Here is a 25961-nt window from a genome sequence, read left to right as displayed (position 1 = left end):
CTTTTTATTGATTGACTGTGAGATATAATTACAAAGCTTTCATGTTTGAGTTTCAGTCATACAATCATCAAACACCCAGTGCACCAGTACACATTTTCCACCACCAAAATCCCCAGTATCCATCCCCCACCCCCACCCAGTTCCAACCCTTCCCCTGCCTGTGTGGCAGACAATTTCCCCCCTACTCTCTCTCTACTTTGATTACATTAGATATTTTGATACCAACCCCGCCACCACTCACACCTGCCGAAAAGGCAATGCTAGATTACTTGTTTTGTATTGCTTGTTATGGATAAAATATAATGTCATGCAACCGTTCTTTTGGCCGCGTGCCCTAGGAGTTCTAAAATTTTAATAATTAGGGTCTGGAGCGACCTCTGCAGTGAGCTGCTTGGCTCCAAGGTTCGTGTGTGTGTCTCTGGATCATGGTCGTGCAGTGGCTTAAGTAGCCAGTGGCAGTTTGTGGGCGTAATCTCAGAGTCCCATCAGGATAGAGGGAAGGAGAAGGGCCAGCTCCTCCCCTCTCCCATAAGGCCTGGCATTTGCCACCACTGCTACCTGGGCCTTTCGTTGAGTTCTAGACGATGGCAGCCCCCAGGATGTCTAGGGGGCAGGCAGAGGGATGGTGCCTGCTCCCGTCTGGAGTGGTCCAGCAAATGTGGTCTATTGTGAAGTCTGGAGGCATCTCTGTAGCGAACGGCTCGGTTCTGAGATTCATGTGTGTGTCCCCCACTTGATTTCTTTCTTTTGCTATTTCCTCTCAAAGATAGGTGTTTAAGGTTATCTGGGCATCTCCCTTTTACTATTTTTCCTCATCCAGTATTCTATATTTCTACAAATAACTGAGATTATACTGTTTGACTTTCTTCTTCTGGCTTACTTCACACAACATGATATCTTCCAGTTCCAACCATGTTACAGCAAATGGCCTGATTTCATCTTTCCTTTCAGCTGATAGAGCTGTTGTATGTATGTGGCCATGCTGTTGACATTATATATTTCTTTCTTATTTTACTTTAGGCACTGTGATTTATAATACTGTTAGTAATAGGGCTTCATTCATGACACAATTCAGCACCACTCTTTCCCACAGGGTCTACTCACCTCCACCATTATCCCAGTGCCCCCCCCCCCAACAACCACCCCATCCTAATCCCCTCCATACCTGCATGTGGTAAGTTTCCTACTGAAAACCACTTCTCAATTTCTATTAACTTTGGGTGTTTGTTATACCACTACTTTGTTTCTTTATGCCTTACATGTGACAGAGGTACTCTGCATCCCTATTCTTCAGACTGGCCGCAAAGTCTGTCACCCCATTAATCTCCAGGGCTGACTCAGCTGATCTGTCTGGGTATGTGGGTGTCACCTTCCTCGTTCACATTCCATATGTGTCCCTCCCGGAGCTGTGCACTCAGTTGTAGAGGATGGCCTTTTTAATGTGTTCTCCTTACACTTTAAATGTGTGCCGTGACATACTATTTATCAACAGTTTCTCAGTAAAACATGAAAAGATTTTACTAGTTATCTTAAACTGGTTATTTTACTTTCAGATTTTAAGTGAAGCTGCTTTTGTTCTTTAAATATTTTTAGGTCACTAATTTGTAAACATTTCAAATAGATTGTAATGTTCTCTCTCAGGTTTTACACATATTGAAAATCTGCCTAGTATTCTTATAGCATTAAACTTCAAAATTTATAATTTACTTTATTGGGCATTGTTAAGTGTAAAGTCCAGAGAAATTAAATAAATTCATATTATATAACCATCACATCTGGAGAGTCACCATTTGTCTTCAGAACTCTTTTCATCATACAAAACAGAAACTCTGCAACCTTGAATTGACAACAAAAACTCTTTCTTGAATTGACAACATTCTTCTATTGAGAGTCAAAGAGAAGCTGCTCACCTCTTCTAGAACCCCCACACAAACTCACAGAATATTATTGTTCCATATATATTCAATCCTACCTTGAATATTCATGATATATTTGGCTGCTCTGTCTGCCCTTTTCCTTGTGAGGACAAAGAGTTTTTCTTGGGGTGACCTGCAGTTTATTCTCAGTTGGCCCATGGCTGTTTTCCTTCTGATATATATTCATGGTTTTTTTCCTGACCTATTAATATTGAACATTTGTTCATTTCTCCTTGTGGATTTTTTTTATGTGTGCTGACAGAGAGAGAGATGACTTAATGTCTGCATTAGCTTCAGTAAGGAGTAGCTTAACAGATGTGCAACAAAGAGAAGCAAGTGCCTATGAGCAAGTGAAACAAGCTGTGCAGATGACAGAGGACGCCAACTTGGAAAAAACCAAGGCAAGTGCAGTAAGATTAGAGTAAAAGCATGCCATAATTGCTCGTTTTCTCCCCCTTAGTATTTCTCTAGTTATTATCCTTCCATAACTAAACTCTTCTTTTCCCCATCCATATTCTTTCCAGATAGAGCAAATACGAATTCCTGCACATGTTAGTTCCCATACAAATGTGTTAATGTTGGATTTTCTAAATTAATCAAACTTGCTTTCTGTAGAATTCTAAATACTCTATAATCATGTCTATTTACCACTACTCAGAGACTTTTTGATTGTAGTACAGTGTGGTAAAGTAATATCAGAGAGCTTTGTGCTTACTAATCTTTTTATTTTCTGATTTGTTTAGTGGTATGAAAATCTTAATATCCACAGTCCCTCATTTGTATGTTTATTACCAAAGACACTTTTTCTTCATTGCATGTGAAATTTTGTAGACATTTAAATATGCCACAGATGCAAATATATTTGTATTTAGTAGGCTATTTATCTGAGGGTTGTTTTGGGTTTTTTTTGTTTGTTTCTTGGCAGGGGGTTCCATACCAGATGGAGCTCAGGATTGAATTCTGGTAATGTTCAGGAGACTATATTTTTGTGCTGGAGATTTGAGCCTGGATTGGTCACATGCAAGGGAAACGTGACATTATTTCCTGTACTATCTCTTTGGCCCAGATGTTATACTGGATTTATTCCAGTGAATCCTTCTTGATAATTTTCCCACCAATTATTTAATGATAACAGTAGTAGCAGTTAATACTTAGCAATGAGGTAGTTTCCTCACCCCTCTCAATAATAGGTTATAGTTATTCACTGTATTTGGGTACATCACTGTATTTGAGGGATCACACCTCAATCTCTTTTTTAATATTACTCTCAGTAATTGTCTTATTGTTCGTATCCAATTCACAAGGTGGTACAGATGAGTTGGATACAGGTAGTGGTACAGGTGGAACAGGTGTTGGTACAGGTGAATTGGTGGTACAGGGGATTTAAAAAGCCAGTTAAAAAAAAATAATAAAATAAAAAATAAAAAGCCAGTTAATGTATTTGGGGAGTACACTATGGTTACTACAGCATGTTCACCCTTTTAAAGTGTGAATAATTCTTCCTCTAGAGTTCATTGAAGGGACTCTTTACCCTCTTTTATATGCTTTATTATCAAAACTACTTTCTCCCTGTATGTTCAGCGTCTTGTCACCAGAACAGATTAGGTGTTACATACTAATAAATATAACACATTAGTCCCAGCTCTTTGAATTCCTCTGTTCAAGTGTCTCTCCAGCCCTCACCACCACCACCCATCTAATGTAACCACCATATGAAAGCAGAGCCATGACATATCAAACTCTCGAACTTCTCTTTGTATCTAGAACATTTTCTTTCCTCCCTATCCCAGTAAAATCTATTAAATATTCTCATTCTTGCCTCTAGTTCTTCAATCTCTTCATTTTATTTTGTGCCTTATTGGGCTCTGTTGCATGACCGGTCCTGCAGTTGGAGGCGCTGAGATAGGAATGCGGAAGAAATGCATTGATTGGAGGACCAAGGCTAGCTCTGGCTCTTGGCAAAGGCAGAGGGCCTCAGGGATCTCCTTTTATTGATCATGGCACTTCCAAAGGCCGCAATACATTGAAGTCACCAAATGGCACCAAAAGATGTTACAGGAAGAACATTGAGACAACATTATTCTCTTGTATCTGTAGGCCATTAATCTAGGCCTCTGGAAAGAAGATACAAAACCAAAACTGAAACCTTCCTTGGGCTGAAAGCACTCGGATTTACATCCCAAAGACCAGGCTGGGCTGCCACAGGAAATCTACATGTCAATTACAAGCTAGGCAGCACCTGAAATCTGCATCCCAAAGACTAGGCTAGGCCAGAGACTGGAATCTACAATGTCAAGTCAGGTCTGGCTAGCACCTAAGATCTGAATGTCAAAACTGACTCTGAAATTATTTCCAGAAGGCAGCCGAAAAGGGGAAAATATTCCTGTCTGCTGTACAGTGTCCCCAACAGGGCTCATCTTTCCTTTCCATCTAATATAAATTTTACAGTCCCAAACTGAACTCACAGTCCCATAAAACAGTGTATTCTTTACTCACTGAGTGGTTACTTTGTGCACTGGCATGCCTTGATAAAAAATGTATATGTGGCAGCTATAATTATTTTCCTTCCTTTACCCTACTCCTGACACTGCAAACAGAATTGATCTTTCTAAAAAGTAAATTTGATCATGTTGCTCTCCAGTTTAAAGCCTTCAGTGGTCTACTGCCATCTGGACATCTGTAAACTCCTTTACACATAGATGCAGTCTATTATTGTGCTTGCTTCTGTTTATTCTTGCACTCCATCTCTCAGTGGACTTCACTACCCTTGGACTTAGAACTTGGGAGTGGTCTTACCAGAGTTAGTAGACCTAAATTCACTTTCAGCCTTAATTTACTGTATGACCTGAAGAAGTTATTTAATTCTCTGTGCCTCAGTTGTTCATCACCTATGAAATGGAAATAATAACTAATTGATAGAATTTTATGATGACGGCATTTTAACTTTTCATTAGTGGGGCCTCAGGTATAGTAATACACATAGGGTGCTTGCCTTGCATGTAGCCAACAAAGATTCAATTCCTGGCATGATATATGGTCCTCTGATCCCCTCCAGTAATGAACCCTGAGTATCCAGGAGTTAGACCTGAGCACAGTTGAGTGTGACAAAAAATAGTAAAAAGGAAGTTTATTAGTTATCCTGTAGAAACTCTGACAAAATATTTCTTTAATTAATAGTAGTGGTGGTAATATTTCCAGACACTGTGATATATTCCTGGAGTTTATTAGTTATCCTGTAGAAACTCTGACAAAATATTTCTTTAATTAATAGTAGTGGTGGTAATATTTCCAGACACTGTGATATATTCCTGGAGGTAGGGAGGAAAAATCTCACCACTGAATAGATGTCCTATTCCATTGACTTCACCATAACACACCTGAACTTTCAGAACTTTCTTATCCACCAAACATGCCTTCTCATTATTTTTCTTGTTTGTTGAACTTATTTCCAACAGCAATCTCTCTCAAGATTTTAATATATCTTAAATTTTTGACCCTGTGCCATTTGCCACCATATTTTTCTTGTGTCTTGTGTTGTTTCCATTGTCTCCTAATCATTCTTTCTACAGTTGTCATTATTGTTAAAAAAAAAAAAAAAACAACAACCTTCTCATGATCAGCTTTCATTTAATTTGCCCTTTATCATCAGGTGATTAGAAGCCCTTTCAAAGCATTGTCTAGTCTTGTAATTAGTTTCCCAATCTCTTATGTGCATATTGGAATCAGATTTCTAACAATTATAATCTGATGTTGTGCTTAATGGTCACTTAATGGTCATAACAAAACCTAATGACCTATCTCAATCTTCATTTGACTCAAACTGCAGCTTTTAGAAACCATAATCAGAACTTTTACAACATTATCAAAATGAAAAAAGCCAAACAGAGACAGAACGTTGAGATTCAAAACTGATCTATGGTTTTGAAAGATTCTAAGGGCCAGAAAAGCATGCTGGAATAGTAAAAACTAAAATCAATGAACTTATCACCAAGAGTACACTTTGAAGGATGATACAACAGCTTAGGAATGTTATAACTTTGAAATCATTTCTAAATGACCTTTAAAAGAATTGCTTTGTTGGGGCCAACAACACCGGGGAGCCGGACGGAGGAGGTGCAGCCAGCACACCTTCTCCAGATGGAGCCCTGGCGACACTGAGCAGCAACTAACACGGCTCCGGGATTCGGGACTGGGACACATCTGACCTTTTCTAAAACCTGAAAACATACAATCTTTTAATGGAAAACTAATTATCAAATGCTTCCTTAGTAGGGTTATCTTGTTTGGGGGTATAACTCCCACAACAATAGTGAGTTTTGTGTTGAAATATGGAACGTAATCATGGTGAAGAGAAAATGAAGTGAAATTCATCAGTTATACAGTTAGGGTGGGGGGCGGGGGTATACCGGGGATTTTGGTGTGGAATATGGGCACTGGTGAAAGGATGGTGTTTGAATACGGTATAACTGAGACATAAACCTGAGAACTTTGTAACTTTCCACATGGTGATAAAAGAAAAAAAAGAAAAAAAGAAAATATAAATAAATAAATAAATAGATAGATAGATAGATAAATAAATAAAATAATTGATTTGGGGCTGGAGTGATAGCACAGCAGGTAGGGCGTTTGCCTTGCACACAGCCTACCCGGGTTTGATTCCCAGCATCCCATATGGTCCCCTGAGCACCGCCAGGAGTTAATTCCTGAGTGCATGAGCCAGGAGTATTCCCTGTGCATCGCCGGGTATGACTCAAAAAGCAAAAAATATATAATAATAATAGTTGCTTTACTCTATTATTATTATTATTATTATAATCACATAATCACTACTACTATTACTACTACTACTACCACTACTACTCTTTGTGAGGCCACAGCTCATTCCTGACTGCACTCAGGGATCTGCTGGCAGTGCTCAGAATATTATGTGTGGTTCTGGGAATCAAATCTGGGTCAGCTGCATGCAAGCAAACATCCTTTTGATTTATGGCCCAAAAGAGCTTCTTTAAAATATGAGACAAACTTCACAAAATACATGAGGGCTACAAATGGTGGCAATAACTTCCTTCATCTCAGATTCTGGCTGTTGTGAATAGTGCTGCAATGGACCTACAAGTGCAGATGGCTTTTCTGCTGTGTATTTTTGGCCCACAGGGTACATGCCCAGAACTGGTGTTTCTGGGTTATATGGAAGCTCAATTTCTAGTTTTTTGAAGAAACCCATATTTTCTGAAAAGGCTGAAAATATCAAAATAATGGTGGTGGGAAGGTGTGAGGGTGTTGGGATTGGTGTTGAAATATTGAGTGTAATCAATTAATGTGAACAACCTTATGAAAATAAAATTTAAAATAATAATAATAATATTAATAATAATAATCACCATATCACTGTATCACTGTCGTCCCATTGTTCATCGATTTACTCAAGCGAGTGCCAGTAACGTTTCCATTCGTTCCAGCCCTGAGATTTTAGCAGCCTCTCCTTACTCATTTTTCCCAACAATTGGAGGCTCTTTTCAGGGTCAGGGGAATGAGACCTGTTATTGTTACTATATTTGGCATATCTAATACACCATGGGGAGCTTGCCAGGCTCTTCGGTGTGGGCAGGATACTCTTGGTAACTTGCTGGGGTCTCTGAGAGCTGAGGGTGGTTTGTGGGTTTGGCTGCCAAGCTACTGGAAAACGTCGAAGGTGGGGGGCTGGGTTGAGGAGGCCCAGTCCCGATCCATGAGTCCCGCATACCTGGATTCCTCTGTCAGTTCCTTCATGTGTGAGGCTCGTCTGAGCATGTGGAGAGTGGCCTTGAACATGGCTGTGGCTGGGTTCTGGAGGTTTTCAGCTGCTGGGGCTCTGCTTGAGGTGAGGAGGGAAACTCAAACCCCACCCCCTCTCTGAGGTGCCAGGGTGAAGACAGCCTGGCACAGGGGCAGGAGATTATGCATCATTCTCTTCCAAGAGCTTTATTTTATAGTCTCTGGATCTTGGCCGTTGATGTGGGTAGAGGAGGCCCAGTCCCAATCCGAGCAGGTTTGGAGATCTCAGCCATGGGTCCCACATACCTGTATCCCTTAAAATTTGAATGAGAGTATTGCTTGGTAAAATATTATTGGTAAGAAATTCATTTCATTAAGTTTCTTTTTTTCTTACTGTATCCCATCATTGACTTTGATACTGAAGGGTTTCATTCTATACATCTGCTATAAATCTAAGGGACACTCCTTTGTATGTATTTTCCTTCTTTGATCTTGCTGCTGTCAGTATTTTATCTCTGTCTATGGTTTTCATAATTCTAATTAGGGTATGTCTTGGAATATTTTTATTAGAGCCTCTTTTAGCTGATACCCTTTGGGTTTATTGGCGCTGGATGCCTGCATTTTCTAGCCCTGGGAACTATTCAGCAATAATGTCTTTGACTGTTACTTCCTCATTTGGGTTGTCTTCCTGTTCATCTGGAACTTTGATGATTCCTATCTTGTTCCTCTTGATTTCATCCCATAGTTCTCTTGTCTGCCCCTGAGTTATTTTGAGTTCTTTTCAATGTTCGGCTGTTTCCTAGAAGTTTTCTGTATCTCATCTTCAAGTTCACTGATTCTATCTCCAGCTGCTGTTACTCTACTGTTGAAGGCATCTATTGAGTTTTCCATTTTGAATTTGTTTTTTATTGACATCTCTGCATGTAGTTTTCTTAGTTCTTCTCCCATATCCTCTTTTTTTTATCCTCTTTTTTTTTATTGGCTGTCCATTCCACTGTTTCTCTCATATCCTCCTGTGTTTTATTGGATGTCTGTTTCACTGTTTCTTTGAGCTCATTAAGTATCTTCACCATTTCATCTCCAAATTCTTTATCAGAGAGATTATGTATGTGGGTATTTCGTTTTGAAGCTCTAAGGCTCCTATCTTCACCCACTTTTCGTGGTGGAGTTCTGTGCTGTTTCCCCATGGTGTGTCTATTATAGTCTGGATGTGGTTCTTTCCAATACGCTATCAGCATTCCCCCTCACTGCCAGGGAGGACTCTGGGAGAGCTTGGTGCGTGGTGTTTTTTTTTTTTTTTTTTTTCACAGTTGAGGATATTCCCTTCCAATTTGGTGCTGGTATGTATTTGTGTGGAGCCTCTTGCGTTAATTCAGGAAATGTGTTATTTGGCTTGAACTGACTGTTATTTTTTGATTTGGGTTATATTGTTTCTTGCACTCACCATTACTTTTGTGTGATTTGGGGGAATATTGATTGGAATAGGGCTAAATGGCCTAACGTAGCAGGGGTCACCAGTCTGCCCTGGTGAGAGTTCTGTAGAAGAAGCCAATTTGTGGATCTTATGAGCTATGGTGGGGAGGTTAACTGGTGGCTGCTAACATAGCTGCCCACTCAGAAAACCTTGCCCACTGCTGGTCTGACCTATGGAAGGAGCCAAGCATTAGAGGAATATAGTGCCCATTATAGAGTGTAGGTTTGAAACTAACTTGCTTAGCCACAGGATAAATCTTCCCTTCGAGGTGGTTGGTCTTTTGCTCCTACCTCATGCTTTTAGCTACTCAGAAGACCATGCCCACCTCTGATCTGACCTGTGTGTTTGAGGATGTGGGGAGTGGTGGAGAGGCAGGAAGACAAGTATTAGAGATGTGCAGTGTCCATCATAGAGTGTGAGTTTGAAACTGCTGTCAGCTTTTTGGCCCATAGGAAAAGTCTTCCTACAATGTTGTGTCTATCGCTCCTCGTAGCCTTAATTTTGAAACTTGATTTTTTTGAATAAAATTAACATTAGAATGACACTTTAGATGAGTTAGTGGTATTGACAAAGGTACAAAAAAATACTTTAGTTACTTTGATGTGAATTTTAACTATTTTAAGTAAATGCAAAGTTTAATAATCTATTTTTCTCCTATTTTTCAAATGCTAAGCTTCCATTTCACTTTCTTATTCTGACAGACTTTAATCCAGTGTGAGCAATTGAAGAATGAGCTTGAGAAGCAAACGGAACGCCTTGAAAAACTACTTGCATCTCAGCAAGAGAAACGAACTTTTGAGAAAGAGGTTTTTAAAAAAGAAATAACAAAAGAAAGGGAGGACATGAAATCAAAGGTACTTAAGAATTCACCATTATCTAATTATAGAATATATTTTATAGCGATATCATTGATGATCAATAGGCTGAAATTCATGAATCAAATTTAAATGTTAAAACCTTAGTAAAATTACTTAAAGTAATTTCATGTTTTCTATTTTTCATGCATTTTAGTAAAGGTTTTATATCGTCTTTCAAATAAAATAATCAGTTAGATTCTATGATATGAAAATTTTAAATTTGTTTTATTTCTGCTATTGTTTTTTATTTCCTCTCATGTTTGACAAAGAGCAGGTATTCTTTCGTTACTTAGATTTTATTTCAGAAATAACTCTCCCACTTTTTCCTCATCCCAAATAAAACTTAAAGCAAAGAACTTATCTCTAAAGTTGACAAAGAGTAAAATTGAACAGTATGTGATTCATGTAGTAACAAATAAAACCATTGTGTGTTTTTGTATAAAGGAAACAAATATCTATTACCCCACATTCTCTGTCATTATAATATGTTACTGTATTCATTCATTCATTCAGAATTTTCCTATTATATACTTGTGTACGTGGCAATCTGAAAGCATTCTGGATATAAAAAGAAAAAAATTTTCCCAGTGGGTTTTTAAGTCTTGTTTATGGTTTACACCCTGACTTTATATCAGTTTTTCTTAAATAGTGCCTATCAAAATCCTACTATAGGTCAAACTAGCCATCTATTTTCTCAGCCCTGGAGGATGGTGTCCAGGATCTCTAACATCCCAGAACCTTCAAGTGAGACTACTGTGTACTTATTCATGGTCAATAGTGTCCATATCTCCTTTTATATTTTCAAGTGATCTTAGCATTCTTCTCTCGTTAATTCAACATTCAATAGATTGAAGGGCTTATGAATAGTAGCCACAGGACCAGTGCATTTCTTCCATCAAGTTGAAAGCTTATAGACTTAATGAGAGAGGTTGATCTAAAGTAATATTTCCATAAATAAATTTCTGTAGGAAATATTCCTCCTGTCCAAAAAAATCCATGGACTTGGAGACTTGAAAATATGTGAGACTTTTTGATAGCTATCAATTATGTTTTTTTAGTCTCATCAACGGCCAAGATCCAGAGACTATAAAACAATGCTCCCGGAAGAGAGCGACACAGAGTCTCTTGCCCTTGAACCTGGCAGTCTTCACCAGGGCCCCTCGGAGCGGGGCAAGTTGAGTTTCCCTCCCCACTCCGAACAGAGCCCCGGCAGCCCAAGACCTCCGGGAACCCAGCCACAGCCATGCTCAAAGCCCCTCTCTACACATTCGGATGAGCCTCATGCATGAAGGAAACGGCAGAGGAACCCAGATGTGTGGGATCCGGGGCTGAGATCTCCAATCCTGCTCAGATCGGGAATGGGCTTCCTCCACCCAGACCCCCCATTTTCCGGTAGCTTGGCAGCCACACTCACAAACTGCCACCAGCGCCATGAAATCCCGTCAATGGCCAAGATCCAGAGACTATAAAACAATGCTCCCAGAAACGCGACCTCTTATAGCCTATGCATAAGAGACTATATGCCAAATACAGTAACAATGATGAGTCTCATTCCCCTTACCCTGAAAGAGCCTCCAATGTGGCACCGCTGGGAAGAACGAGTAAAGAGAGGCTGCTAAGATCTCAGGGCTAGGACGAATGGAAACATTACTGGCACCCGCTCGAGCAAATCAATGATCAACGGCATGATTGTGATACAGTGATACAGTGGTCAGTTTTGGTTTTGCAAGTTTGCATACACTCCATCATACAAAATAAAGGGTTCTTGTCCTTAGCACAAGGCCCTGACTATTTCTCTATTGGTTAGATATTTCTGGACACACATTCTAGTTCAAGTGGCACCAGGCTTCCAATTTTCATTTCATTTCCTCATTCTTATACTTTGAGGCCAATGACTGCATTTAAAATAAAAATTAAAGAACAATGGCTTACAAAGTTATTGATATTTTAGTGTTATACATGCAATATTTCAATACCAATGCCACCAGCAGAGTCAAAGTCAACTTCGCTCCACCAGTGTTCCCACATTCCATATCCTTCACCTTCCACCTCATCCCACCCTGCCACCTTGAGCAGCATATCGCAAAGTTTGGTGGCTTGGATCTCAAATTTTCAGTGTTGAATCTGTAATTTAGATATACACCTATACTACTCTCTCATAGCATCTACCCCCAGGACATGAATATATCCTCTGAGAAAGATATATGCACAACATTACTCGTTCTAGCACTTAAAAAGTTCTTCATAAAGTTTATAAAATTATTTATGATGATTTTTTATAGGCATTCAGTATTCCAACACCAATCCCACCACCACTATTATCTTCCCTCCACCATTGTCTCCAATTTCCCATGCAAGCCTACGCCCATAGCAGGCCCATGATAATTTATTTTATATTGTTTGTTATCAATAAATTGCTAATGGAATGATCAAAACATATTTCCTTAGAAGAAAATTAGTGAAAACTGTTGTCTCTCACCATGGAGACATTAAGTCATTTTCAGAGGGCTTACTAAGATGTTGTTACCAGTTAAGTCTTTTGTGTTCTTTCACATTGTTTAGTGTTAGTTCAGATTGCTTAGTTTCTATGTTACATCCCATCCGCTCTGGTATGCTACTACTGGATTGTCAGTATTTAGAGTTTTGACATATTGCTCTAGAAAATCCAGAATATTTAACTGAGTGGTACAGCTGGAGTTAAATTTTTAACTGAGCTTCAGCTTTGGGGTGTGGGAGTGACTGCTTGATGTACAGGGAAGTGAGGGAAGGTAACATATTCTGACTCTGAGAAGACCTGAAGTTTTCAGTCACAGTATGCCTGAGTTTTCAGCAGGTTAATTTCACTGTGAGTCTCAGTCCTGATGCGATGCTGACATGCTGGAGGCATGGCAACATCTCTGGAGTGTGGGAGCAAGCATTTGTCTGGGCTTTGTTTGGCCAGGCACTGGACCACCCCACTACCAGTGTGTCCCAGATGTCTCAGCTGGAAATGTGTCTGAGATCTTTCTGTGGCTAGATCTTTCAAGGTATATTTATGAGTCTCTGGAACAAGGCCTGGAGATGAGCTCATATGGCTTCAGCAGTGGTTCATGGGCATAACTGCCAGGGCATCTAGAAGTACGGGAAGGTGGGGGACGTAACCCATCCTGACTCGGAGAAAGCCTGGAATTTTTGGTCAGAGGGACACATATACTTAAGTTTGGGACAGGTTAAGTTCTCCGTGTGGCTCAGTCCTGAAGAGATGGCATCCAGCCAGAAGAATTGGTGGTAAATTTGGAGCATGAGAGTCCGTGGTTCTGGGGCTTTGTTTGGGTGGGTGCTGGCCCAGGTCCCTCCAACAGTGCCCTAGATGGAAAGTGTGTGAGAAATTTTTGCAGCTAGTTGATCTCTTGATGTCTTTTGAGATTTACTTATGAGTCTATGGGAAAAAGCTGGTATATGGGCTTACATTGTGGTGGATGTGGTTTATAGGTCTCTCATAACCTTTTACATCCTGAAGTCTGTCAGGTGTTACTCATGTGGCTACTCCAAAATTTTTGAGGGAATTGTTTTACTTGAAAAATTGTCTTCCAACCTTTGACTTTGAGTCGGTCTTTGTTCTGTCTATCCAAATGTGCTTCTTGGAGGAAGAATGTTAGATTCAATTTTCTAATCCATTCTGCCACTCTGCATCTCTTAATTAGTGCATTTAGCCTATTGCCACTGAGAGATTATTTTCATGGGGTTTTATGCCATCTTTCTGTAGGAGTTTGGCGTGTTTGTGGTGGTTGTCTTGTCTTTAAACTATGCCCATTAGTTCTAACTATAGAGATAGTTTTGAGTCTGTAAAATCCCAAGTTATTGTTTATTTGTGAAGTTTTTTTATTCCTTCAAATCTGAAAGAGACTCTGGGTCAGTAAAGCATTCTTGGTAAGCACTTATTTCATTGAGTTTATTCACTGTATCCTACCACTCTCTTCGGGCCTGGAAGACAGTTTCATTGGCAAATCTGTAAATATTAAAGATCTCCTTTGTATATAATTTCCTTCTTTGATCCTGCTTCTTTGAAGATCTATATTTTTTGTTATTCTGGTTAGGAGATATCTTGAGTGTTTTTATTTGGATCTCTTTTAGCTGGTACACTTTGGTCTCCATGTAATCTAGGTGCATGCGTTCTCCAGCTGTGAGAACTCGTCCACAATGTTGTCTTGACTGCTCCTTCTTCATCAGGGTTACCTTTCTGACCCTTTGAGAGACCATGATGATTCTAATGTTGTTCCTCTTGAATTCGTCTCAAAGTTCTGTCAGCAGTTTGTTTATTTTGAGTTTTTTCCCCCTCCACCTTTTGTGTTGTCTGGAGATATTCTGCAACTCATCCTGGAGCTCACTGTGTCTGCTCTCAGCAGCTGTTACTCTGCTGAGACCTTCCAGTGAGATTTTCATTTTGCATGTTCTGTTTTTTCAGTTCTGTCATTTCTGTTTGTAGTTTTCTCATTTCTGCTCTCATATCTTCTTGTGTTGTATTGGTGATCCATTCAGTTTTTCCTTTGAGCTACTGAAATACTTGAAATAAATTTCCTCTCTAAAGTTCTTAGAGTGTTTACATGGCTGATTATTATTGATTGAGTCTTCTAAGCTACTATCTTTACTCACTGTACCTGGTGGTTTTCTGCATTGCTTTTTCACTACGACTTTTGCAGTCTGGGGGTGTTTATTGTGTATTCTTGTGTAGCAAGGTCACTAGGGTTAGTATATCATTGTGTGGTCGTTGTGAGACTTGAAGATATGAAGTACTATGCAGCTACAGAGCGGCTACAGACCTTGTGGACTGGGGAATCACTAACCCAGTACAGGGGGCAAAATGGCAATCCTGAGTAACAAACAGTGGCCTGCCACCACTTCTGTGATGCATCAGTTTCCCCAAACCAGGATTAAACAGAGACAAGCCAGAGTGGGTAGCAAAACAGCCTTCTCTTTCCCTTCCACTTCACAGGCAGGGGGGATTCTACCCTGGGGTAAAAGACCAGGTGATGCTGAGTAGGAAGCAGTGCCTGCTCTGCCACTGCTGAGTCTCGGTTTAATGGGATCAGGGCTGGGTGGAGCCATGCTGCAGTGACCCGCAGCCGTCCCCTCCCCTTCCACTTTGAGGGGTTGGGCCAACCTAATCTGGATGCAAAATGCCGATTCTGAGTAACAAGCAGTGCCTCAATACTACTGCCTCACCATCTTAGGACCCTGTTTTATTTACTTTAAAGAGATTATTTGTGTGTGAAGTTCCAGAAGAAAGGATATTTTTTTTTAATTTTTTATTGTGGAAAGTTACAAAGTTACAAAGTTTTCAGGTTTAAATCTCAGTTATACAATGCTCGAATACCCATCCCTTCACCAGTGCTCATATTCCACCACCAAGAATCCCAGTATAGCTCCACCCCGCCCCCTCACACCCCAAACCCCCCCATGCCCCTAGCCCCCCCACCCTCAGCCCCCCCCCCGCCTGTGTAACTAATAAATTTCACTTTACTTTCACTTTGATTGCATACAATATTTCAACAAAACTCACTATTATTGTTTGGAGAGTCTCTCCCCTAAAGTCAGACCTGCTGAAAAGGAAGCATTAGGTAATTTGTTTTCCATTGCTGAGGATGGAGAAGTGTGAGGTCGAGTGACCACACTTAGCGGCCTCTCAGTTTTGGGTTTCTGTAATTTAGTATTTTAGTAACTAAGCAGAAGAAAGGATACTTAACAAATACCTTACCAAATTTTGAATCAGTCCATCATGAACAATACTTGTGAATTTTATCGGCTTTAGTAAAGGATCCAAGGTACACTAAGCCACTTAGGTTATTAGTTAATTCATTCGTAATATGCTCGTTATGAATTAACCACCCTCTAATGAGTCAGGAATAGAATTCTTAAATTCTTTTTTCTTTTTTAAGGAATACTGTTATATAACTTGTCCAGTACTCTGAGGACTACTTTTGTGTATAATTTCTATCAAACTTTCTCATCTTGGGTGTATCTCTTTTATGGGAGCGGATGGGTCACAGTCTGTGATGCACAGGGGTTATTCCTGCACTCAAGATTACTCCTGGTGGTGCTCGCAGAACCATATGGAATACCAGAGATCGAACCTGGGTCAGCTGTGTGTACGGTAAATGCCCTACACACTGTGCTGTTTATTGCTCTGCCCTCCCCACCCCCAAGTCATGGGTATCCTGTTTCTTCTTTACAACTGTCAAAGTTTAAAGGTTTTACCTGATGTCAGTACCTTGAATACCTTTCACTGTTGCAGCTTTACTATTACTTCTATCTATGCAACATGTATATAGAGAGGAACTTCTACAGTGTAGTGTTAACTTTCAGGTGGTAGGCATGGGGGAAAAAGGTGTAACCACAGGAGGTAAGATCTGGGAAAGTGATGTGAGGGAAGACAGGTAGTAAAAGAAGTGATGGGTGGCCGAGGAAAAGAGTCTGATTTCACAATTCTTACCATAGACGTAGGCTCAGAATTTGAATTTACAATGAATAAAGTAAATATCTATGTATTTCATTCAAAAACCAGAATGTGTTTATGTTTACCATAAAAATTGTTTTTCGTACATAAGGAACATTAATTTTTAGTAACTGTAATTAAAATTTTCTGTTGTATGGTTATACAGAAAAGTTATATTAACACATTTCATAAATAGGGTAGTTATGAGCTTGACTTTTAAAGTAATTTTAAATTTAAAGGAAATTAAATTTACTTTAAATTATAAAATTTATTTTTATAATTTAAATTATATTTTATTTTAAAATATAATTTAAATTAAAATTAAAAAAATTAAATTTTATAATTTAAAAAGGACTAGAGCAATAGCACAGCAGGTAGGGCATTTGCCTTGCATATGGCCAACCCAGGTTCGAATCCTCCTTCCTTTTTGGAGAGCCCAGCGAGCTACCGAGAGTATTCTGCCCGCACGGCAGAGCCTGGCAAGCTACCCATGGCATATTCAATTTGTCAAAAACAGTAACAACAAGTCTCACAATGGAGACTTTACTGGTGTCCTCTCGAGCAAATCAGTGAACAACAGGACCACAGTGTTAGTGCTAATTTAAAAAATAATAAAAAGTTAATATTTTAATTTAATTTGATTCATTTATCATTTGATTCTTATGAATTTAACTTTAAGTTTAGACTGTAATACACATAAGGATAATTTATAATTTGGTATTAGTAAGAATACTTTTATATTCAAATTAGATTTGTAGTCAATATTTTTTGATAAGGGTATTTAAGAGCTGTAAGTTAAATATATGTTTCTTGTTTCCAGAAAACATAGCATACCAACCATCAAAATGAAAAAATACTTTCCAGGATTATTATTTTAATATATTCCGACTTTATATTACTTCAAAATCAATCTCAGTTTTTTTTTTAAAACACAGTTTCTGGGACAGAAGTGGTAGTTCAGTGATGAGGGTGCTTAGCTCGCACACAACTGACCTGGGTTCAATCCTCAGCATCCCATATGGTTCCCTGAGGCCCTCCTCAGCATCTCTTAAGTTGTAGTGAACATAGACGTTCAGATGGCTTTTCTGCAGTGTGTTTTTGGGCCCCCGGGGTATATTCCCAGATGTGGTATCTCTGGAGTATATATTTAAACCCTGCATAGGTGAGTTGACACAATAGAGAAATGGACATACCCGTCCCACAGAGAAGTGCTAGAACCCAGGAAGTAGGCTAAGACCATATTTATTCCAAATATTTTAAGCATTTATTCTTGAAAGTAACATCCTCATTCAGGACTTTTATTTCTTCGTATAGATGTTGGCATTGTCTGAGAATATTGCCCAACTAGAGGCTAATGTTGAAAAGGTTACAAGAGAGAAGATTGCAGCTACTAATCAATTAGAGGAAATTCAAAAGAAGCTTGCTTCCCAGGAAGTGGAAGCCGCAAAGGTAAGATGGCACATTTTATTTTAATAATTCCTTAAGTAGTTCATTTGTATTTTCTTCTAACACACAGAGCTCAGAAAGTAGTTTTGAATAGAAATGTTTTATTATTTCAAGATAATGTAAACTCACCTCAGGACCAGAGACATAGTATGTGCTAAAGAACATGCATAGCATGTAGAAGACACTGAGTTTAATCACTGGTACCATGTGACACCCCTTTCCCAGTACATCTCACTGTACCTCCTATGGGCCTCTCATCACACCATGTATAATAGTTTTGATGGCCATCAATTACTTCCAGTTAAACAATACTATCACTATCACCCATCAAAATACACACAACGAACCATCATTCTAGTTCTGCTGGGTAAATATTGCTGAGAAACACCAGCCCCTCCCTTTCCAGTTCCATTTTTTTGTGGTTCCTATAAAAAACTTTTTTGATTACTACATACCAGTTGGCATGTTCTTTGCTACTTGCTATGAATACAAAGATGAATTAGACAAAAATAATGTCTTCAAAGTGATTAGAGAGATTAAGTGGCTGAGAGAAACTTGTGAAAAGGTATTTTATTACTTCTAATTATTGAATAATTTATGACTTGCATTACTACGAACTGGGGTTGGGACAGAACTGCTGGACTTAATATCTTGTATATATGAAGACCTAGATTTTACATTTCTGAGATTGAACCCATCATGACATGCACACTAGCCCTTTGATCTATCTCCCTACCCCATTTAATTCCTTTTTAAGGGCTGTGTCACTGTCACTGTATCACCATCATCCCGTTGTTCATAGATATACTCGAGCGGATGCCAGTAACGTCTCCATTTGCCCCAGCCCTGAGAGATTTTAGCAGCCTCTTCTTACTTGTTTTTCCCAACGGTTGGAAGCTTTTTCAGGGTCAAGGGAATGAGACCTGTTATTGTTACTGTTTTTGGCATATCGAATACATTACAGGGAGCTTGCCAGGCTCTCCCATGTGGGTGGGATACTCTGGGTAGCTTGCTGGGCTCTACAAGAGGTGTGTGTATATATATGTGTGTGTGTGTGTGTGTGTATATATATGCATATATATATGTATGTATGTGTATATATATATACATATATATATGGGGTGGGGAGGGCTCTTACCCGCCCCGCTCTAGGGCACCCTGAGTGAAAACAGCCTGGCGCTGAATCCAGTGATATGGTTATGGGAGCCTCATTTTATGCTGCCTTCTGGGCGAAGCAGCCCTCCCTGCCCTAAGGCCCCAACTCCAGCAGCCGACCTCCACTACCCAGACCACTTTCCACAGGCTCGGGCCAAGCCTCATGCATGAGTGAAGTCCCACAGAACCCAGGTAATGCGGAACTTTGTGATCTTGGACTCTGGGCTCAGTGGGACCCAGAAGCAGAGATCCTCTGCCTGCTTTCCCAAATCTCCGGTGGCCCAGGGGTCACAGTCATAAGCCACCTCCTGCCAGTGCCAGATAATCTCCTCATGGGTCACCCTCCAGAACTCACAGCTGCTTCTTTCTAAGGGCATAAGTGTAAAACTTACTGCCTTTGTTCTATCTTCATACTGTAACATTTGAAATCAGACTTGTTTATTTTTCAAAGTAAGTTTACTTGAACACAGGAATTGAACTTTGGATTAGCAGTATTATAATATTTCAAGTATTTGATGAAACTAATTTCTTTGGTGGGTGTATTCAAAGATCTTGGGAGTGCTCAGGGGATATAGTGCTGGGATTGAACTGGGCTTAGTAAAAGGCATGGCAAGTCCCTTAACCCCAGTGTCTTAATAAACTGGATAAAGAATGATACATAAACATTGATATAATGTGTGCTCGTTATTTAATGATATATTAAAGTGATTTCACTTAAATGTATATTTTCTCTTTATTTGACAGCTACAGTTATAAATACTTAGATTTAGTTTAAGACTTTTGCCTCCTAAAACTACTTAGCACTGTGTATTTACTGATAAGACACACAATTGAAGTATTACCAGTAAATACTGGGTACTACTATATACTTAAATATCAATAATATCATCATCATCATCATCATTATTATATAAATAAAAATTTTATAATTACTTTAAAATTTTTAATGAAAATTATATACTAATCATAAAGAACTTTAATTAATATTTTACCTGGTTAAATTTGAGGTGATGGTGATTTTTGGTAACAGTATGCAATTTAAAATGTATTTTATGGCTGGATTGATAGTACAGCCAGTAGGGCATTTAGCTTGCATGTGGCCGACCTGGGTTTGATCCCAAGCATCCCATATGGTCCTGCAAGCAATGCCAGGAGTAATTCCTGAGTGCAGAGCCAGGAGTAACCCCGAGCATTGCTGGGTGTGACCCAAAAAGCAAAAAAAAAAAAGTATTTTATGTTAAAAAATCTTGGGCACATTGCTTGCAGTTCTTAATTATATGTTCTTTATCTGCAATCTTAAGTTGTTAAGACCTGATATATTACCTCTATGTATTAACAGAATACCTTGAATATTCTATGGATTGGGGTGGAGTGACATGCATGGGATGGAATGGTGTAGGATAAGATAAGATAGGATGACTATAATAGAAAAATGACAGTCTTAGAAAAGTATTGTATTTTAGTGTATGACCTTGAAGAGGCACTAAAAGGTCTAATTGTATTCATCACCTAGTAGATTCTAGAAGCAGTTCATCTAATTTTTATAATTAACAGGTGTTTGGGGAAATGCGCTATCAATTGAATAAAATCAAAATGGAAAAAGATGACGCAGAAAAGGAACACAAAGAGTACCAAACAAAAACTAAAAGGGATCTCGCTATTAAAAGTCAGGTAAGAAAAGATGGCTTGCCCGTGTACTACAGCAAGTAAAGATATAGCTAATGTCCCTTTTGAAGTTGATGTGGTTTTACATCAAAGTACTAATTTATTTTTACTTTATTGTTTATTTGTTTTAAATTTTGGGGGGGAGGGGGCACACCTGGAGATGCTCAGGGGTTACTCCTGGTTCTGGGCTCAGGAATCACTCCTTGAGGGTTTGGGGGACCAAATGGTATGCCAGGGATTGAACCCAGGTCAACTGCATACAAGGCAAACACACTGTATTATCGCTCTGCCCTCTCTATTGTTTGATTTATTCCATTAAAAGAATTTAATTTATAGTTCCTACAATTATCACCTTTCATGGTGAGACTATAACTTCATGCATTTAAAATTCTAATTTTGACAAGTCATAAAAAATATATTCTGATGTGTGTACATTGCTTACTAAGGTAAAAAAATGTTCTGTTGCACAGTTGGAATGTAAAATATACATGTGTATTATGTATGCATATGTATAAAGTATGTATGTGTGTATACATAAAGTATGTCTATGTAAAAAGATAACAAATTGATTTCAGTTTTAAATGAAGAAGAAAGGAAAAGAAGAATAAATAAAACAGGTTGAAAAGTAAATGAAAAGTTTAAAGTTTGTTAGACTTGATAATGTAAATGTGTCAAATTGTTGGCAGAATGAAATGAGTTCAGCTAAGGTAGCCATGGATATGGTTCCTCAGGAAGCCCAAGTATTGCAGAATGATAAATATTAGCATTAAACTGCAGTGTACCTTATTTTCAGTCTGAACAGATGTTTTATACTATTAAGATCATGTGCATACTCCAATTTTAATTGACAATATCCATAAAGGCTTTAGGAAGGCAGTTTTAATAGGCTGATCTTTTACTTTCTGTTTTTGGTGATAATACAGAACTTTGAAGTCTTTTATCCTTTCTATTCATTGAAAGTAAATTGATAAATCTGTTTAATTGAAGTAATAAGACTCAGTGTCTATAAATATACTGCTACAATTTATAAGTAGGTATCTCTGACTAAATGTTTTCAAAATCTATTTCTAGTTCAAAACTTTATAGTTGTAGCACTGTAGCACTGTCGTCCCGTTGTTCATCGATTTGCTTGAGCAGACACCAATAACATAACTTTCATTATATTATACCAGTCAGCTCTGTACAATTGAGAAAAGTCCTGAAAATAAAAGTCACAATAAAATTTAGAATGAAGTTTTTGAACTCATACCTGAAAACCACTAGCATCAGTTTAAAAACTACATGATCATACCAAATTCTTTTGTACCACTGTATTTAATATTTTATAATGACTTAAGCTTTCAAAAAATATTCCATCATTAAGCTGTAGAATTAATGAAGTATTTTATTCCATCCAGTTGGCAGTGTGCTGGGTAGTGGAATTGAAAACCCTTTCTCTTAGAGATTGAAGGTTTCCACCAAAGCAGAGAAATTTTCTTTCTTGATGTAGCACTGCACTGTAGCACTGTCATTCTTTGTTCATCAATTTGCTTGAGCGGGCACCAGTAACGTCTTCATTGTGAGACTTGTTGTTACTGTTTTTGGCATATCGAATATGCCACGAGTAGCTTGCCAGGCTCTACCATGCGGTCGGGATACTCTAGGTAGCTTGCCGGGCCCTCCGAGAAGGACGGAGGAATTGAACCCGGCTCGGCCACGTGCAAGGCAAACACCCTACCTGCTGTGCTATTGCTCCAGTCCTTTTCTTGCTGTATTGTTAATTTTTCTTTCAAAGGGTGCCATGGTAGCATGCTCACTAATATTTTTATATATCCTTCATATTTTTAGCAGCTGTGAGCATAATATTTTAAACTAAATGGAAAGATCACATATCTAGAGAGAAAAAGCATTATGGGACAAGTAAAATATTATATCACATGCATATACTTTAAATTTATTTTAATTTGTTTATATTTTATTTATTTTAATGTAGAACAAATTTATTTTGATGTAACTGTTGATATAATCAAGATGGAATATAATTAGATAACAAAGTTCCAATATTAAAATCAATAGGCATAAAAAATCAATTTATGTGAAAATTGTTATATCTGATTGCAGGGTTGTTGAGTCCTTATCTAAGAATTTATTAAGCTGTTTGTTGCATTAGGAGGTATTTGTCAGGTGGTTCAGAGGCTTCAGGATCTATGGTCTGGGCCAATAAATAGACATGGTGGTGGCTAAGGAAGGTGAGCATGGCTGCCAGGTCAGGAGTCTGAGGGAGTCAGGGGAACGTACCCACTCTGACTCCACAAAACACCAGAGTTCTCAGCCTGGTCACTGGACCCAAAGTTACAAGATTTTACCTGAAATTGTTTGCAGATTGGCATCTCTGCAGAGACTATTCGTGGAGTCGAGCCCTTGGTGTGGCTGCAGGGGTGGGGTGTGGGTGTAGCTGCCAGAGCTTCAGAACTGCAGCTGGGTGTTGGCCCTCCCACCTCTTAAGGGCGCCCCGGAGTTTTCAGGTGTGGAGATTGGTGAGTCCATCCATTTTAGCAATTTGGCCTACATCTCCTAGGATATTAAGTCAGGATTGATAGAGCAGCACAGTGGGCGAGTCAGCATGGCAGCAGTTGGGGGAAGTGGGCGTGGCTGCCAGGGTTTCCAGAAGCTGAGGGACTTTGGGGAAGGCTACCCACCCTCACTCCAAATAACACCAGAGTTGTAGTCTGGACAATGGGCACTGGAATTATTTGCCGATTGGTGTCTGTGTAGAAAACATTCATGAAGCGGTGGAGTTGAGCTCTTGGTGTGGCTGCAAGGTGGGGTGTGGGTGCAGCTGTCAGAGTTTTGACTGGGTTGGTATTTGGTCCACCTGCCTCACGAAGGCACCTGGAATTTTCAGCTTTGGGGACTGGTGATTCCACCTATTTCATCTTCCTGACATGCATCTCCTGGAGATTTAGTCAGGAATCGGTAGAGCTGAGCCAGTAGGTGAGTTGACATGGTTGCAGCTGTGGAAGATGGGCCCAAAGTTAAAATATTTTAAATGGAGCAATTTTTTCTTTTCTTTTTTTTAATTGAATCCCCGTGAGATACAAAGTGTTCATGTTTGAGTTTCAGTCATACAATGATGGAACACCCATCCCTCCACCAGTGCACATTTTCTACTACCAATGTCCCCAGTATCCCGCCCCCATCCTAACCCTCCCTCTGCCTCCATGGCAGTTTCCCCCATACTCTCTCTCTACTTTGGGGCATTATGGTTTGCAGTGTAGATAGATACTAAGAGACCATCACATTTGGTCCTTTATCTACTTTCAGCACACATCTCCCATTTCAAAGAATCCCGCCAACCATCATTGACTTAGTGATCCCTTCTCTATCCCAAGCTGCCTTCTTATTTGTAAACATTTTGGTTTTCCTGACTTGTAAACATGGCCAACAGCTCCTCCTGCCCCACAGAGAGACTAGCTTTGCCCTCGTGGCTTGTGTTGAGTGGCTAGGGGCATGGCGGCTACTCACTGCCAACGAAGGGCTCATCTGCAGCTAGTAGTTGCTTTCGTGGATAGTTTGGGCATTACTCTTATTTATTACTTATTAAAAGAGTAGTATGCCTATATTTTTAGGAGTTAACTAGTTTTCCATCTTCATTGTATCTTCGCCCTTGATGTTTTTTTTTTTTTTTGGTTGGTTGGTTGGGTTTTTTTTCCCTCTATTTTTGGGAATGCACACTTGGTTGTAGTGCTGGGAATTTCAGTGATGGTGGTGTGAGATGTTGCACTCAACAATGTGGTGTGGAGCCATACTTGTGACCTTATATGTGTAAGGCAGTTTCTCTACCAATGACCCATACCACCCCACTTCAGAAGCTATTATTTTAAATTAGTTTTGGCAATATTGCTGATTCCCTAAAGTGATTGAGTCTTACTTTTCAATCTAAACATGTTAACATTTTACAGAAGTTTCACATTTGCTTAAGATGGATATGATATCTGTTATTGTTGGACATAAGTTGAGTATTAATTTTTATTTTATTAAACACCATGATTTACAAAATTTCATAATGCAGTTGTTTCAGGTTTTCAGTGTTACACCAGTCCCACCACCAGTGTGGTCTTCCCTTCAACAGTGTCCCCAGTTCCCACCAACCCTCCCCAAGCCTGCTCCCTTCCCAGGCACAAAATAATTGACTTTATATTGCTTGTGACAACACATATCTCAAGGTAGTATTACTAAAGTCACCGATGATTTAATGAGCTGTTTGGTGCTAGTTGAGACTTCTGCGTTACTGTTTTTGTTCATTGAGCTTGGTGGGCTATATAAGGTTCCCGTGTAATTTGCTGTGTTCCTTCCATTGGGCTGTCAATACTGTGAAATTTGGAGGTATGACACTGCCACATTTGCTGAGCCATATTAGGTGGGCCTCTTGGCAGGGAAGGGATGTCACCCACCCCCAATCCAAGAAGGTGCCAGAGATTAGTCCTAGAGTGGTGAGGCTGGGCTATTTTATGCCAAAGGATGCTGGGTGTTTGTGGAGCTCTGTAGTATTTATTTAAAACAGTATTTCAGTGTAAACATAAGTACATGCACAGGAGCCAGTGGTTATAGCATCTAATAAATTAGTTTTGTTTTACTTTCTATTTTTAGTCCATTGTATATATATTTTCATGTGGTAAACATTGTCTACATTTAATTTTCAGGTTTTTTACTTCAGCATTTTTGTGTTGCTCCCTATTCTTCATAGTTATAACTTTAATATGACCATTTTTAATATACTTTTTAAAATATTTTAAAAATCATATTTTGAAAATAAAGCATATTGTTACAAATTTAGAAAAAGAAATTCCCTAAAATGTACTTGTTACTTTAATTGAACTTTAATTGAACAACTGTATACTGCATGTACTGTGCTGGTCTAGAATTAATTTCTGCCTTCAAAGAAGGGTGTATGATAACATAGCAACTGTTAGCATACTAGAAGTTGTATGGGGATTTAGAAGAGGAAATAAGGACATCTTTAATTAATGGTCAAGATTAATACCCAGCACTATGCAAGAGGAAAGCATAAGGTGAAATGGTCCAATAGAAGACAAACTTCTAACCATATTGTAGACCACGTAATCTCAATACAATTTCTGGTAAAAAAAAATAAAAATAAAATAGATTAATTTTCACTTTTTTTAAAAAAGAAAGAAAGAAAATGAACTTGTCCACATTCCCAGTATGATTTTCTAGATAAA

General features: G+C 38.9%; 1 protein-coding gene across 7 annotated transcripts in view; it reads left to right on the top strand.

Annotated features, from left to right (window-relative positions):
- The window catches only part of SDCCAG8 (SHH signaling and ciliogenesis regulator SDCCAG8), a 108719-nt gene that overhangs the window by 45027 nt on the left and 37731 nt on the right, over window positions 1-25961 (top strand). For all 7 annotated transcript variants that reach the window (XM_055147519.1, XM_055147515.1, XM_055147514.1 and 4 more), the window contains 4 exons: window positions 2179-2317; window positions 9846-9998; window positions 17788-17922; window positions 20629-20745. In XM_055147519.1, coding sequence (XP_055003494.1) covers window positions 2179-2317; window positions 9846-9998; window positions 17788-17922; window positions 20629-20745 — 544 coding nt within the window. The remainder of the gene's footprint in view (window positions 1-2178; window positions 2318-9845; window positions 9999-17787; window positions 17923-20628; window positions 20746-25961) is intronic.

The sequence above is a fragment of the Sorex araneus genome, chromosome 9 (assembly GCF_027595985.1).
Source record: "Sorex araneus isolate mSorAra2 chromosome 9, mSorAra2.pri, whole genome shotgun sequence".
NCBI lineage: Eukaryota > Metazoa > Chordata > Mammalia > Eulipotyphla > Soricidae > Sorex > Sorex araneus.
The sequence above is the reverse complement of the archived record's forward strand: the minus strand, read 5'-3'. Positions and strand labels throughout refer to the sequence as shown.